We start from the raw sequence: 14,162 nt of genomic DNA on the forward strand, positions 1-14,162 counted from the left end.
GATCTGATGAAGAGCTTGATTGCCGAGTGGGACACCACTTGGCAGAGGGGTTTTGACCCATTATGTAGGGCAGGGTGGATGGCCATAATGTGTCTTTCCAGGCTTAATCTCAGGCCCTGAGACAATGGAGTAAGAGATGACGGACTAAATTCTATAAATGTGGCTTTGAAACTGACCCGGTGTGGGGCAGAATAGCACAGGTAGTTACTGCAGCGCTAATTAGCTCCTCTGTAGAGCACCTGCATTAGCATGCAGTGCTCCAAAGCAAGGGACTCAGTGGCACCCTCTCAAATTCTTCTTCCCTCCCAACAAAACCGGGGAGTTGGAAAACGGCCAGATGTTCTGGCGTAACCAAGCCATCCTGCAGGAGGGACTTGGCCTAACGGGTGCATCTCCCTGGGATTTTCTGCCAGAACAAACTGCACCTGCTCCGGCTCTGGTACCACGAGAGCTGCCGCGTGTTCCGCGACCGCCTGGTTAACGAGGAGGACCGCAACTGGTTTGACGATCTGATGAAGAGCATGATGGCCGAGTGGGACACCACCTTTGAGGAGGTGATCCCCTACCAACCAGTTCTCTTTGGGGATTTCATGATGCCTGGGGCTGAAGTCAAACTCTACGAGCTAATTGATGACCAGGAGAAGGTAGGCTGCGTCTGACGTCTCCTCCCGTTTTTAGGATTTTCCTTTCCTTTCCGCCCTGCTGAATGCTAAGAAGGCGGACACAATGGATGCAGCTTTCTAGCCAAGTGTCTGGAATATTAATATTGCTGAGCTGCGGTCAAGGGGCAAAACTGTGTTCATGGCAGAATTGAGAATACAGGTTGAACCTCTCTAGTTGGGCGTGTGGCAACACCCGGGCCCAGCATGATGTTAGTGAGCTGGATGTCCACTTATCGTGGGTGTGGCCAAGTTTCCCGCAGTCCCATGAAGTTTGTTTGCAGCCACCAGTCCTGGCTTTGTGTTCTGTGCTGCTATTTAGCTCGAATTTATCCCTAAATGTCTTCTAAGAGCCCAGCCAGCCGTGGCAGTGTTGGGAATGCAGCTCAACAACATTGACCTCCCGTGGTCTGGCACATTCCCTGGTTCAGCACTGCTCAGGTCTGAAGGGTGCCAGACTTGAGAGGCTCAACCTATAGAATCCATAAAATATTGACCCCTAGTCCACTGCACTAACCCCTGTGCAGCACTGCTGAAGATGGCCCAGGATAGTGTTTAGGAAAACATGTGCATGAGGCATTTTGGCTACAGAGGTTAAACACAGCCCAGGGGTGGATTCAGTCCTGGTTGGCTGGTTTATTGCCCGTTTTTAGCAGCTACTTTTTCCATCTTGAATCCAGAGAATGAGACCCAGGTGGCTGCTCGGGGGCCAGCAGGAAATGAGCGGTGTCGTGCTGGTGGCCTCTTCCTGATGTGAACGCCACATCAAATGAACATTATTTCTGCCTACGTGCGGTTCTCAGGGATGGTCTCTGCCAGGAGGGGCAGATCTGTCCCTCGGATGCTTCTGCTGCACCTACCGCATCACTGTTCTGACCCGTGTCTCTCTACCTGCAGCTCACACGCATTATTGAGGAGTACATGGAGGAGTACAACCAGATCAACACCACCAAGATGAAGCTGGTCCTCTTTATGGATGCCATGCAGCACATCTGCCGGATCAGCAGGATCCTGCGCCAGGCACTGGGGAATGCGCTCCTGCTGGGCGTCGGGGGGAGCGGAAGGGAGTCTCTCACCAGGCTGGCCTCTCACATGTAAGGAAAAAGCCTCCTGCGGAGCTGGCACCACGCAGCTGTGCCCGGCCTGCCTTCCTGAGAAACTCAGTCTCATCATTAAATCCAGCACCGCTGTAGGAGCGCTGCCTCTCACCAAACTCCCTTCTGTCCATCAGAGCAGAACAGCGGCCAAGCAGTGTGTTCTACACACAGTGTGAGAGGCACAGGTTCCATTCCAGGGCTCTCTCCCAGGCCAGTGGCCAAGTGGTGTGTTCCACACACGGTGTGAGAGGCACGGGTTCCGTTCCAGGGCTCTCTTCCAAGCCAGTGGCCGAGCGGTGTGTTGTACACACGGTGTGAGAGGCACTGGTTCCGTTCCAGGGTGCTCTCCCAGGTCAGCGGCCGAGCGGTGTGTTCTACACACAGTGTGTGAGGCACAGGTTCTGTTCCAGGGATCTCTCCCTGACCAGCGGCCGAGTGGTGTGTTGTACACACAGTGTGTGAGGCACAGGTTCCGTTCCAGGGCTCTCTCCCTGACCAGCGGCCGAGTGGTGTGTTCTACACACAGTGTGTGAGGCACAGATTCCGTTCCAGGGCTCTCTCCCTGACCAGCGGCCGAGTGGTGTGTTCTACACACAGTGTGTGAGGCACAGATTCCATTCCAGGGATCTCTCCCTGACCAGCGGCCGAGCGGTGTGTTGTACACACAGTGTGTGAGGCACAGATTCCATTCCAGGGATCTCTCCCTGACCAGCGGCCGAGCGGTGTGTTGTACACACAGTGTGTGAGGCACAGGTTCCGTTCCAGGGCTCTCTCCCTGACCAGCGGCCGAGTGGTGTGTTCTACACACAGTGTGTGAGGCACAGGTTCCGTTCCAGGGCTCTCTCCCTGACCAGCGGCCGAGTGGTGTGTTCTACACACAGTGTGTGAGGCACAGGTTCCGTTCCAGGGCTCTCTCCCTGACCAGCGGCCGAGTGGTGTGTTCTACACACAGTGTGTGAGGCACAGGTTCCGTTCCAGGGCTCTCTCCCTGACCAGCGGCCGAGTGGTGTGTTCTACACACAGTGTGTGAGGCACAGGTTCCATTCCAGGGTGCTCTCCCAGGCCAGCGGCCGAGTGGTGTGTTGTACACACAGTGTGTGAGGCACAGGTTCCGTTCCAGGGCTCTCTCCCTGACCAGCGGCCGAGTGGTGTGTTCTACACACAGTGTGTGAGGCACAGGTTCCATTCCAGGGTGCTCTCCCAGGCCAGCGGCCGAGTGGTGTGTTGTACACACAGTGTGTGAGGCACAGGTTCCGTTCCAGGGCTCTCTCCCTGACCAGCGGCCGAGTGGTGTGTTCTACACACAGTGTGTGAGGCACAGGTTCCGTTCCAGGGCTCTCTCCCTGACCAGCGGCCGAGTGGTGTGTTCTACACACAGTGTGTGAGGCACAGGTTCCATTCCAGGGCGCTCTCCCAGGCCAGCGGCCGAGTGGTGTGTTCTACACACAGTGTGTGAGGCACAGGTTCCATTCCAGGGCGCTCTCCCAGGCCAGCGGCCGAGTGGTGTGTTCTACACACAGTGTGTGAGGCACAGGTTCCATTCCAGGGCTCTCTCCCTGACCAGCGGCCGAGTGGTGTGTTCTACACACAGTGTGTGAGGCACAGGTTCCGTTCCAGGACTCTCTCCCTGACCAGCGGCCGAGTGGTGTGTTCTACACACAGTGTGTGAGGCACAGGTTCCATTCCAGGGCGCTCTCCCAGGCCAGCGGCCGAGTGGTGTGTTCTACACACAGTGTGAGAGGCACAGGTTCCGTTCCAGGGTGCTCTCCCAGGCCAGCGGCCGAGTGGTGTGTTCTACACACAGTGTGTGAGGCACAGGTTCTGTTCCAGGTATCTCTCCCTGACCAGCGGCTGAGTGGTGTGTTCTACACACAGTGTGTGAGGCACAGGTTCCGTTCCAGGGCTCTCTCCCTGACCAGCGGCCGAGTGGTTCTACACACAGTGTGTGAGGCACAGGTTCCGTTCCAGGGCGCTCTCCCAGGCCAGTGGCAGCTCTGGACAACAGAGAATCAGAGCAGTAACCCCTTAGTAAGGCGTTCTAGTGGCAGGCTGTGAAAGCAATGCCATGCGGTCCATCAGAGCCAGGGGCTGGAGGCAGTGGCTCTTGGGAGGGAAAGGGTCTTTGGGACTGGTGAATAAAGAGACCAGCTCTACAAAAATACTCATACTCAGAGGAGTGGATTCTAATCCTCTGGCAGGGTAAATACTGATTTGATTCCAGCCCTCCCTTTCCTTTAGCAGTGCCATGCTCCTGCTGGCATGTGCATTAGGACAGCCATGTGCTCCTCATTAGGAGGAGGAAAACACATGCAGTGTGTTCATTTCCCACACTTACGGTTTCAGAACATCCTGCTGGGCTGGAGTCTCTTGTGAAAGAAGCGGAGTCCAGTTTGAGGCATGGCTTTGCAGTGTGAGTCTCTCTCCCCTCTAGGGCTGACTACGAATGTTTCCAGATTGAACTGTCCAAAAACTATGGGATGGCAGAGTGGCGAGAAGATATCAAGAAGATCATGCTGAAGGCTGGCCTGCAGAGACTGCCCATTACCTTTCTGTTCACAGACTCGCAGGTACTGGAGCGGGGTCAGAGTGGAACAGCTGGACAGATGGCCTGGCTCCCGGGCACTCGTTCTTCCAGAAGCTTAAACAATGACCTCACTTTGAGCCATCCCCTTCTTTTCCTCAGCATCCCCCCTGCCTCCTCACCTGTCCTCCTGAGAAATGAAAATTGGCACCATTGCTCCCAGAAAGACCTGGAGCTCAGGGCACACCACAGCTGAGCGTGCAGCTGGGTGGAATTCTGTGACGTCAGCGGGGCCCCTCTTGTAGGGTGATGGCACAGCTGGGCCTGATTTCCAAACCCTCCTGCTCAAAGTTAGGGTTCTGCATCCCCGGTTAGACACTTCCTTGGGAACCGATGTTCAGAGGTGCTGAGCGGCGCGAGGCGATATCTGCGGAGGTGGCTAACTGGGAGTTTAAGGGCCTAACCTTGGGGATCCAAATTTGAATCTATTGGTTCATTTCTTTAAACGATGGTTTAATAATAACGAGGTCATAGTTCAGAATTTCACCCTGGAGCGTCAGCTTTGCCAGATGGTTCCACGTCCTCAGGACGAGGCTGAACGTGTGCACGCAGTGGTGGCACTGCACTGGAAGCCAGACAGCTTTATGTGGGGTCTCGACATGGTGGCTGAGCTTTCGGGGGTGTTTCTATGAATCCAGAGAACCAGACGACAGGTGTTTGTTCCTCCATCTAGATCAAAAGCGAGTCCTTCCTGGAGGATATCAACAACGTGCTGAACTCCGGAGACATCCCCAATCTGTATGCCCCGGACGAGCAGGACCAAATCATGACTACTATGAAGCCCATTGTCCAGGACCTAGGGCAGCAGCCTACCAAGGCCAATCTGATGGCTGCATACACAGGCCTAGTTCGAAGTAATATCCATATGGTCCTGTGCATGAGGTACGGGCCCTCCCAGCCGGGGTGAATTCCTGAGGCGATGCTGGGGATCTGCCTAGATTAAGCACCTAGATTGGCTTCCTGTCCACTGCGCACCGTTAACCCTTGACTCCGCGTCACACGGATGCATTTGGGGTTCAGCTCCACCGCTCTTTGTCATTGCTGTCGGGCTCCTGAGGAATAAGGTTCTGCGCCCCATGGCAAGGGCGGGGGGCCGGGCCGGGCGATACAAATGCTATAAGAACTTGCTGCAGATGAAAGCCTTAGCATCAGCTTTACTTCTCCGATACCATTTGCATGTTACATTGACAGTCGAAGGAGGCGGCTTTCCCTGAACACTCCCCTTAAACCTTCCATTGAGACACCTACCCCAAAGCCATGGGCAGTTAGTGAAGGCAGGAGTGAGAGAGGAAAACCTCCAACCCCACCTCTAGCCCCGCCCCTTCTGCTGAGGTCCCGCCCCTTTCTCTTCCCCCCATGGGAAGGCAGGGTGGCATGCCGCAAGTGTGCTCTCCCCTTCCAACCATGGGAGGGGAGTGGGTGAGCATGAGCAAGTGTGGGCTCGCTCCAGCCTCCCCAGCAGGGCACACCGTGCCGTATGGCCCGACCCCGCCTCTCTAGTCCCAGAGCACCAGCGGAGGGAGAAGGGCATGCCATGCTGCATGGCCTGGCCCTGCCCGGCCTCTCCAGCCCCAGAGGAGGGAGGGGAGCATGCCGTGCGGCCCAGCCTCTCGAGCACTAGGGAGGGCGGGCACTGGGGGCAGTAACACTCCGCCCCCGGAACACTACAGCAGGTGTTCTGGTGGAGTGTGGGCAGGACCAGGCTGGCGGTTTGGGAAGGCAGAGCCTTCCCCTGCCTTACACACCGGACGCCCAAAGCCATCCCTGCCAAGAGGTCACTCAGTACCTGTCTCTGAGATACCTGTAGAGACTGTTGAAGCAAAATGCAGGACAATGTAGCACTTTAAAGACTAACAAGATGGTTTATTAGATGATGAGCTTTCGTGGGCCAGACCCACTTCCTCAGATCAAATAGTGGAAGAAAATAGTCACAACCATATATACCAAAGGATACAATTAAAAAAATGAACAAATATGAAAAGGACAAATCACATTGCAGAACAGGAGGGGGATGCGGGGGGGGGGGGGAGGAAGGAAGGTAAGTGTCTGTGAATTGATGATATTAGAGGTAGGGAGAGTGGGATGTTTGTGAGTTAATGGTATTACAGGTGATAATTGGGGAAACTGTCTTGGTAATGGGTGAGATAGTTCAAATTCTTGTTAAGTCCTTGTTGGCAAGTGTCGAATTTTAACATGAATGACAGTTCAGAGGATTCCCTTTCAAGTACAGATGTAAAAGGTCTTTGTAGCAGAATGCAGGTGGCTAAGTCATTTAGAGAGTGTCCTTTCTGGTTAAAGTGGCAAGAAACTGTTTTCTCTTTGTGATCTTGTCTGATATCTGTTTTGTGGGCATTAATCCTTTGGCGAAGTGTCTGAGACGTTTGTCCAATGTACATAGCAGACGGACACTTTCGGCACATGATAGCATAGATTATATTTCTGGATGAGCAGGAATATGTGTTCTTGATCTTATAACTCACTTGGTTAGGTCCAATAATGGTATCAGCAGAATGAATATGTGGACAAAGCTGGCAACGGGGTTTGTTGTAGAGACTGTGTGTGTGATCTCACTTCCATTCTCCCTCTCCTCTCCCAGTTCTCCTATAACACACTCCCCTGCTAACTGCACCACCTCCTCCTTATGCTCTCAGCATAGAGTGCAAGTTGAACCTCGCTAGCCTGGTGCTCTCTGGTCCGGCAACATCGCTGGTCCGGCATGACTGGAGTTAGCCGGATGGCCACTTTCCATGGGTGTGGCCAAGTTTCCTGCAGTCCCGTATGGTTTGTTTGCAGCCCCCAGTCCTGGTGCTCGGTGTTCTGTGCTCTACTTCACCCCTCAGAGTTCTCTCAGAGCCCGGCCAGCAGTGGACGTGTGGCTGATGCTGCTAGTTTTAATACTGACCTGTAGTTTGGCAAGTTCTCTGGTTGGGCCGCTCAGGTCCCGCGGGTGCCGGACTAGAGAGCTTCGACCTGTATGCGTTCAGGAGAGTCGGTTTTCACCCCACTCCGGGAACCTTTCGTGATGTGCCCTTCTCCATTCTGTCCCCCTCGACCCAACCTTGCTGCCTAGTCCTATTGGAGAGGTGTTCCGTGCGCGGCTGCGGCAGTTCCCCTCTCTAGTGAACTGCTGCACCATCGACTGGTTCAACGAGTGGCCGGCAGAAGCCCTGGAGTGCGTCGCATCGTCCTTTTTGCAAGAGATCCCGGACCTTGAAGCCACCTCCGAAGTTATAGACGGCATGGTGAGTGACACCCTGTGATGAAGTGGGGGGAGGCTGTCCGCACTGGTCACTAGGCTTGGGCTGTGGGCTGTGCCTGACCCCTGCTGGCCTGCGTCTGTAAGCAGTGCCCATCAGGGGGTCGCCCTGAGGGCACTCATGTCAGGTAGACAGTGGCTCAACCATTCTCACCTGACCAGGGAAGGGGTCTGAACAAAGGGAGGAGGTGGCAGGGAGAGCGGGGAGAAGCATGGAGGAAGCAGGCTAACCAGCGTAGGGGAGTTCAGGGGCCTGTAACCCCTTGCCCCAAGAGAATGAGGGCTATCGGCCTATCCTCTCATGCCTGCATCGGTCCTATGCTGTGCAGTGTCTTGGAACAGCAATAAACCCTCTCTATTCCACTGGCGGGCGGAGTCACATCCTGCTGAGGACGGGGTGCATGCTCGGGGGACCCCGACACGCCGTTACACACCCTTCACATACCAAGCCGGGGGTCGGTGTGTTCACAGGGTGCTTGTGCGGGATGGCTGCAGGCTGCACGTGAAAAGCCCTCAATTCCTTTCCCATGGAGAAATATTTTCTGGCGGCCTGAGTCAAATCAGGAGCTGCGTTTATTACAGTTTGAGATGGCTGTTGCCTCTCCTTTTCTTACACGCCTGTGTTAGCGTGGCCTTCCAATGGGACTGCCTGGCCTTTTTCTCCCTTCGAAGCCCCATCATGTGTAAGGGAAGAGGAGTTTGCCTGTTCCTGTGCGTCTCATGCAGCTTCAGTTCTGCTGGTCCCCTCGCTCCTCACCGCCCGGTTGGCTTTCCCTGCCCCTTGCAGATTCAGATGTGTGTGGCGATCCACCAGGGCGTGGCAGTGAAGTGCAAAGTGTACCTGGCGGAGCTTGCCCGGCACAATTACGTGACTCCCAAGAGCTACCTGGAGCTCCTGAGCATCTTCTCAGCCCTGATCGGGAAGAAGAAACAGGAGCTGAACATGGCGAAGAAGAGGATGAAGAGTGGCTTGGACAAGGTTGGTTCCTCAGAAGCAGGGGCGCTCTGGACTCCTGTCATCTGTTTAGTGGGTGTGCTCTTACAGCCAAAGGCGCTGCTGCAATACCCCCTACGCTGCCCTCCTGCCCTTTCCTCACGCGTGCGCTATGAAAGCAAACATTGACATCACTCATGCTAACGTGACATGGGGCTTCCCCCTCCTTTAGCGGCTGGTCCCCAGAGGGGTTCTGTGAGCCACTAAACGGGGCCTTCACCTCAGGCAGCAGGGGCTCGTGGCATTAGACCCAGGTACAGGAGTGTGTGTTAAGGGTCAGAGTTGGTTCTGAATTTCCGGGCTGAAAACAACCTGTTTGACTGAGTGTGGGCCATAAATGTTCCTTCTGAGCCCCCGAACCATGTTCCTCGGGTCGTGGCCGGGTTGCACATGGGCAGCAGCTGCCAGAGGCATTCTTCCAGAAGCCTCCTGGGAGGCCTGCGTGGAGACGTGGCAAACTTTTGCCAAGAGGTGGGGTGCTCTCCCCTGGCCATACGGACTTTGGGGTGGCTAGCGCCGTGCGTTGCTCCTGCGGAGTGCAGCACATCCATTGTGGCTTAAAGATGGTAAGTATCGAGTGAATGTCCAATCGTGTACTCAGTAGAATTTGTATCGAGTACACGATAGTCGAGAAAGGGCCGATGCTGCTCTGCAGTTTAAATGCAGGAGGAGCTGGGTGGGCAGGCAGCCCGGCTCCTACTACATTTAAACGGCAGAGCCGCAGCGGGAGTAGGTCTGGGACCTGGTGCGAGCTGGGACTGCTTCAGGCCCGGCTTGCACTGGGTCCGCACCGCTGCCCCTCTGCCTTTTAAATGTAGGAAGAGCCAGGTGGCTGTTACTACATTTCAAAGGCAGATCCGCAGCGCCGCTACACTTCAGCCTCCCCCCGTACCGCCTACACTGCAGAGATGGTGCTGGGGGGAACTGGCTTTTAAGCTGGCATTCCCCAGCACTGGTTACTGGTTCCTGCTTCCTTCCCTGCTTCTGATTTAGAGGCAGCAAAGTAGGGGGCAAACGCGAATAGTCGACGCAACTACACAATAAGCCTAAGCTTACTGGCTAGTTGACAATTTGACTTCTCTTTTACATCCCTGTTGTGTCTGTGCTCTCTTGGAACGGAAAGGACAGAAGAGGAACATTTCCTCTCCCTGTGCTGCTGTGTGGAGTAGCTGGTATCAGGAGTCCTGCTACCCTACTCCTGCACATACACTTCACACACTCCTGGAGCACACTCAGGGTGTGTCTAGACTACAGAGTTTTGTCGACAAAAGTGGACTGTTGTCGACAAAACTATACCTGCGTCTACACTACCGCTGAGTTCTGTCGACATAACGGCGACAGAACTCAGCAGTTTTGTCGACGCTGGTAAACCTCATTTTATGAGGCATAATGCCTTCTGTCGACAGAGTTTCTGTCGACAGAAGGTGTTATTGAATGTAAACTGTCCTTTGCGTCTACACTACCATGTCGACAAAGCAGCTTGCTTTGTCGACAGAACTCAATGTAGTGTAGACGCTCTTTGTCGACAGAAGTTTTGTCGACAGAAGTTTTGTCGACGGTATCTGTCGACAAAACTTCTGTCGACAAAAGCCTGTAGTCTAGACGTACCCTCAGTGCTTCCACCAGCACATGCCTGTCCTGCAGGCTTCGAAATTAGATCAGCATTTGCACCAGAACCCTCCTCCCCACCAGAACTTCCGGCCAATGCGACTGCTCGCAAGGGGTATGTTGCCACATTCGGCCCTTTGGCGCAAGGCGTGTACCGGTGCAGCAGACAGCTGCTCGTGCAAACGGCCATAGAAGCACATAGAGGCGAGCGTGTGCAGCTGGAGCGTGCCCCTTTTGCAGGCAACCCTGGGCACCTGGAGCTGAAAATGTGACCCTCTGTCAGATGCTGTGAAGCTGTTTCCCAGTAAGATTGTTAATTAAGAAGGGCATGTGCGGCCCCCTGCAAGCATCCACTCATTGTCAGACACGGCGCAGCCGGTTCCATCCCTGGGGCCGGTACTCCTCACCTCTCCTTCCCCTTCTCAAATGGTATGGCATCCTATTACCTTAGCGGTCACTGAACACGGGGCCCGAAGGACTAACTCGTTCACGCTTCCCCCCAGCTACTGCGCACAGCAGAAGACGTAGCAAAGATGCAGGAAGAGCTAGAATCAGCGCGGCCCCTGCTGGCAGAGGCAGCCAAAGACACGCTGGCTACTATGGAGCAAATAAAGGTACAGGATGCGCATTTCGCGGCTCAGCCTTTCCGCCAGCAAACAGGGCAGAGGACGTGGGAAAAGTGCGGTGGGGTCTTGACGGATCCTTCTCCACTCTCCCTCCCCCAGCCCAGGAAGATGGTGTAATTGACATGAGAATCTGTGCAAACGGGCCTGCCCGTGAATTCGTAGATTCTAAGGCCGGAAGGGGCTGTTAGACCCTGTTGTCGGACTCCCTGTATAGCACAGGCCAGAGAACTTCCCCCCGACAGTTCTTGGAGCAGAGCTTTTGGGAGAACCTCTCATCCTCCTTTTCAAAACGGCCACAGCCCATGGTGAATTGCTCCCGAGGTTAATTCTGCTCCCGCTTTAAAACGTTCGCTTGATTCCCAGCCGCAGCCTGTCCAGCTCACATTAGGCCTTTCTCTGCTCCAGCGAAGCGCCCATACTCAAATATTTTGTTCCCCACGCAGATGCTCCCAGACCGTGATCACGTCACCCCGTAACCGTCTCTTTGTTAAGCTAAATGGAAGTCCCAGAGTCTCCCTCCATAAGGCAGGATTTCTTGCCCTTTCATATTCCTCACGGCTCTTCTCTGAACCCGCTCCAATGGATCCACATCCTTCTTGCGTTGTGGGTACCAGAACTCGCATGGCAACTCCGAGCTGGGGGAAGGGCGCCTCTTTCCTGGCCATGGTGCCCAGCCCTGAGCTGCTCCAGAGCTGCTGCTGCCGAGAATAAGCACCCCTTCCTTGGCCCCTACCCAGCCTTGCCCAGACCTGCCCTGCTGGGGGACAGGCGCCCCTCCCTTGCTGTGCCTGCTGGAGCTGCAGCAGCCATGGAGAGGCGCCTCTCACCTGGCCCCAAGCTGCTGGGGTTGTCCTCTGTCCCCGGAGCAGCCTGTGTACTGGACCCCTCATCCTCAGTCCCACTCCAGAGCCCACACCTCTGCCCCAGCCCGGAGCCGCCTCCTGCATCCAACCCCTTGGCTCCACCCCCGCAATACGCTATCCGTGCCCAGAATGACCTTCATTCATGTTGCATCACCTCCCTCGCAGAACGGATGTCAGCCCACGCGTGGACTTACAGATGTAGAGGAAATGCCGATGGGAGCATGCAGAGGCTCCCTGTGCCTAGGGGCTGCAGCAACCTGGCGCCACTTCTGGGAGTTGCATGGAGCCACGGCCTGTCTCAGCCCCACGCCCCTGCTGCGTGGCCAAGTGGGCTTTTAACAATCTGGTTGGCAGCACCTACCAGTGCCTCCAGGGGCCATTTCCAATGGGGCCTTCCAGTCAAAAACCGGACACCTGGCAACCCTGCGCATATTGTTTGTCTGTGCCTACGCAATCTAGATCAGTGACCTCTCCTCTCCAGTATTTAGCCCTCTCCCAATTTTTGTGTCGTCTGCAAACTTTCTCAGTAGCTTATTCTGCTTTCTTCCAGGTCATTGGTAAAGATGTTAAGCAGCGTAGGGCTAAGAACTGATCCTTCTGGGACCCCACTAGCCACAGAACTGTCAATGCCTCTGTCCCATTTACAGCTACATTTTGAGACCTATCAGTTAGCCAGTTTTGAATCCATTTCGTGTGTGCCAGGTTAATTTTGTATCATTCTCATTTTTAATTGAAGTGCCATGCAGTACCAGTCAGCCACCTAACAGAAGTCTAAGTATATTACATTAACACTGTTACTTTTTTCAACCTAACATCTCATCTCATCCGACCAAGATGAAGTTAGTTTGACAGGATCTATTTTCCGTAAACCCCTGTTGATTTACATTAATTACATTACTCTCTTAGTTCTTTGTTAATTAAGTCCCATATCAGCTGTTTCATTATTTTGCTTGTGATTGATGTCAGGCTGACAGGCATGTAATTACCTAGGTCCTCCTGTGTAGCCTTTATAAAAATTAGCACAACTGCTTTCTTCCATTCCATCTTCCGATGGAATTCCAAGATTTATTGAAAATCAACATTAATGGTTCCACAAGCTCCTCACCCAGCTCTTTTAAAACTCTTGGATGCAAGTTTCTCTGGACCTGCTGATTTAAAAACATCAGTCTTTAGTCGTTTCTGTTTAATATCCTCCAGAGCTAGTAGTGGAATGGAAAGAGAGGTATCACCGTATGATGAGATTGTTATCTGTTTTCCCCCAAATATGGACAAATATTTATTGAACCCTTCTACTTTTTCTGTCTTATCATTTACTAGACGACTTAGCCAGTGTTGCTGTGGTTCTTCAGGTCAGGAGGTTGGGAGTCGGGGGGCTTCAGGAGTCAGGTCAAGGGGTCGGGGATGTGGGAACTCAGGGCAAGAGGCTGGGAGTGAGGGAGGTTGCAGGAGTCAGGGTTGGAGGTGAGGAGGAACTCAAGGCAGGAGTCAGAGTAGGGGTTGAGGGCTCAGGGCAGGGGATGGAGGGTGCAGAAACCAAGGCAGGAAGTTGCGAGGTTTGGGAGGGCTAAGGGGGCAGAAGGTGGGGGTCAGCCCAGGGTGGCGGGGGCCGCACATCCCTTCCACCGGCTCTTCCCTGGGAGCAGCCAGGGCAGCGGGGACCATGCTACCAGCCAGCAGCTGCTTCCCCAGGGTTGGGGCATCTGCCATTCCTGTGTGATCATTCTAGGGTATAACTATCCCCACTCTTGCTGCCCCCCTGTGGTCGTTCGTGAGTATAACAGTCTCTGCTATCACAGCCCTCCCTTTCTGTTTGATGAGACACAATCAGATTCCAGGCATCTCTCATTGTCCTGACACAGCTAAACCCTGGCCTTGTTTTCAGTTATGAGAAGAGGAAGCTGCATACCGAATTTGGTGGTCTTATCTCTTATTGTTCAGGAGCAGATCTGGAACAAGCAGACTCCCAGACAGATGCACAAACTCAAATATACAGTCGATAATTTTCCCATTTCCATCTAGCAGTGGACTAATATCATTGGCAGGGTTTTGTTCCTAATGTATTATTCCGATTCGGATTGGCAGGAGTTTTTTAACTTGACCGTGTGTAACCCACACCCTGCTGAGCCAGGCACTTGACAGTTAGAAGCCTTAATCCTCCTGGTTGTCCTCTTTTCTTTGAGACAGGTGCTCCTCACGTGTCCCGTTTTGCCTGTAGCTGTCCCCCGCAAGATCTGGTAAAACAGCCTGATCATGTGTAATAAGCTGCTGACGTGCTATAGTGGGCCTGTGTGACAGTCATTTTCAATCTGTTTATTTTCCCCACACCTCTTCCGAGAAAAGCCCTGTCTCCATTTTATCCCTCTTCCCCCTCTCTCCTCCCCCCCCCCCCCCGACTTCCCAAGGTTTTTTAAACCATGCACGGCTGTTAAGAAGGCTACATGCAATCAGAAAAGTGACTTTAAAAAAGAAGCCGCTTGT

The 14,162-nt window shown here is 54.0% G+C and overlaps 1 protein-coding gene across 2 annotated transcripts in view; it reads left to right on the forward strand.

Moving 5' to 3' along the window:
• The window catches only part of DNAH1 (dynein axonemal heavy chain 1), a 125,386-nt gene that overhangs the window by 76,796 nt on the left and 34,428 nt on the right, over positions 1-14,162 (forward strand). For both annotated transcript variants that reach the window (XM_075939494.2, XM_089781040.1), the window contains exons 48-54: positions 414-644; positions 1,557-1,753; positions 4,188-4,323; positions 5,011-5,219; positions 7,408-7,579; positions 8,381-8,572; positions 10,699-10,809. In XM_075939494.2, the coding sequence (XP_075795609.2) occupies positions 414-644; positions 1,557-1,753; positions 4,188-4,323; positions 5,011-5,219; positions 7,408-7,579; positions 8,381-8,572; positions 10,699-10,809 (1,248 nt within the window). The remainder of the gene's footprint in view (positions 1-413; positions 645-1,556; positions 1,754-4,187; positions 4,324-5,010; positions 5,220-7,407; positions 7,580-8,380; positions 8,573-10,698; positions 10,810-14,162) is intronic.

This window comes from Pelodiscus sinensis, chromosome 11, assembly GCF_052426305.1.
Source record: "Pelodiscus sinensis isolate ZL-2025 chromosome 11, ASM5242630v1, whole genome shotgun sequence".
NCBI lineage: Eukaryota > Metazoa > Chordata > Testudines > Trionychidae > Pelodiscus > Pelodiscus sinensis.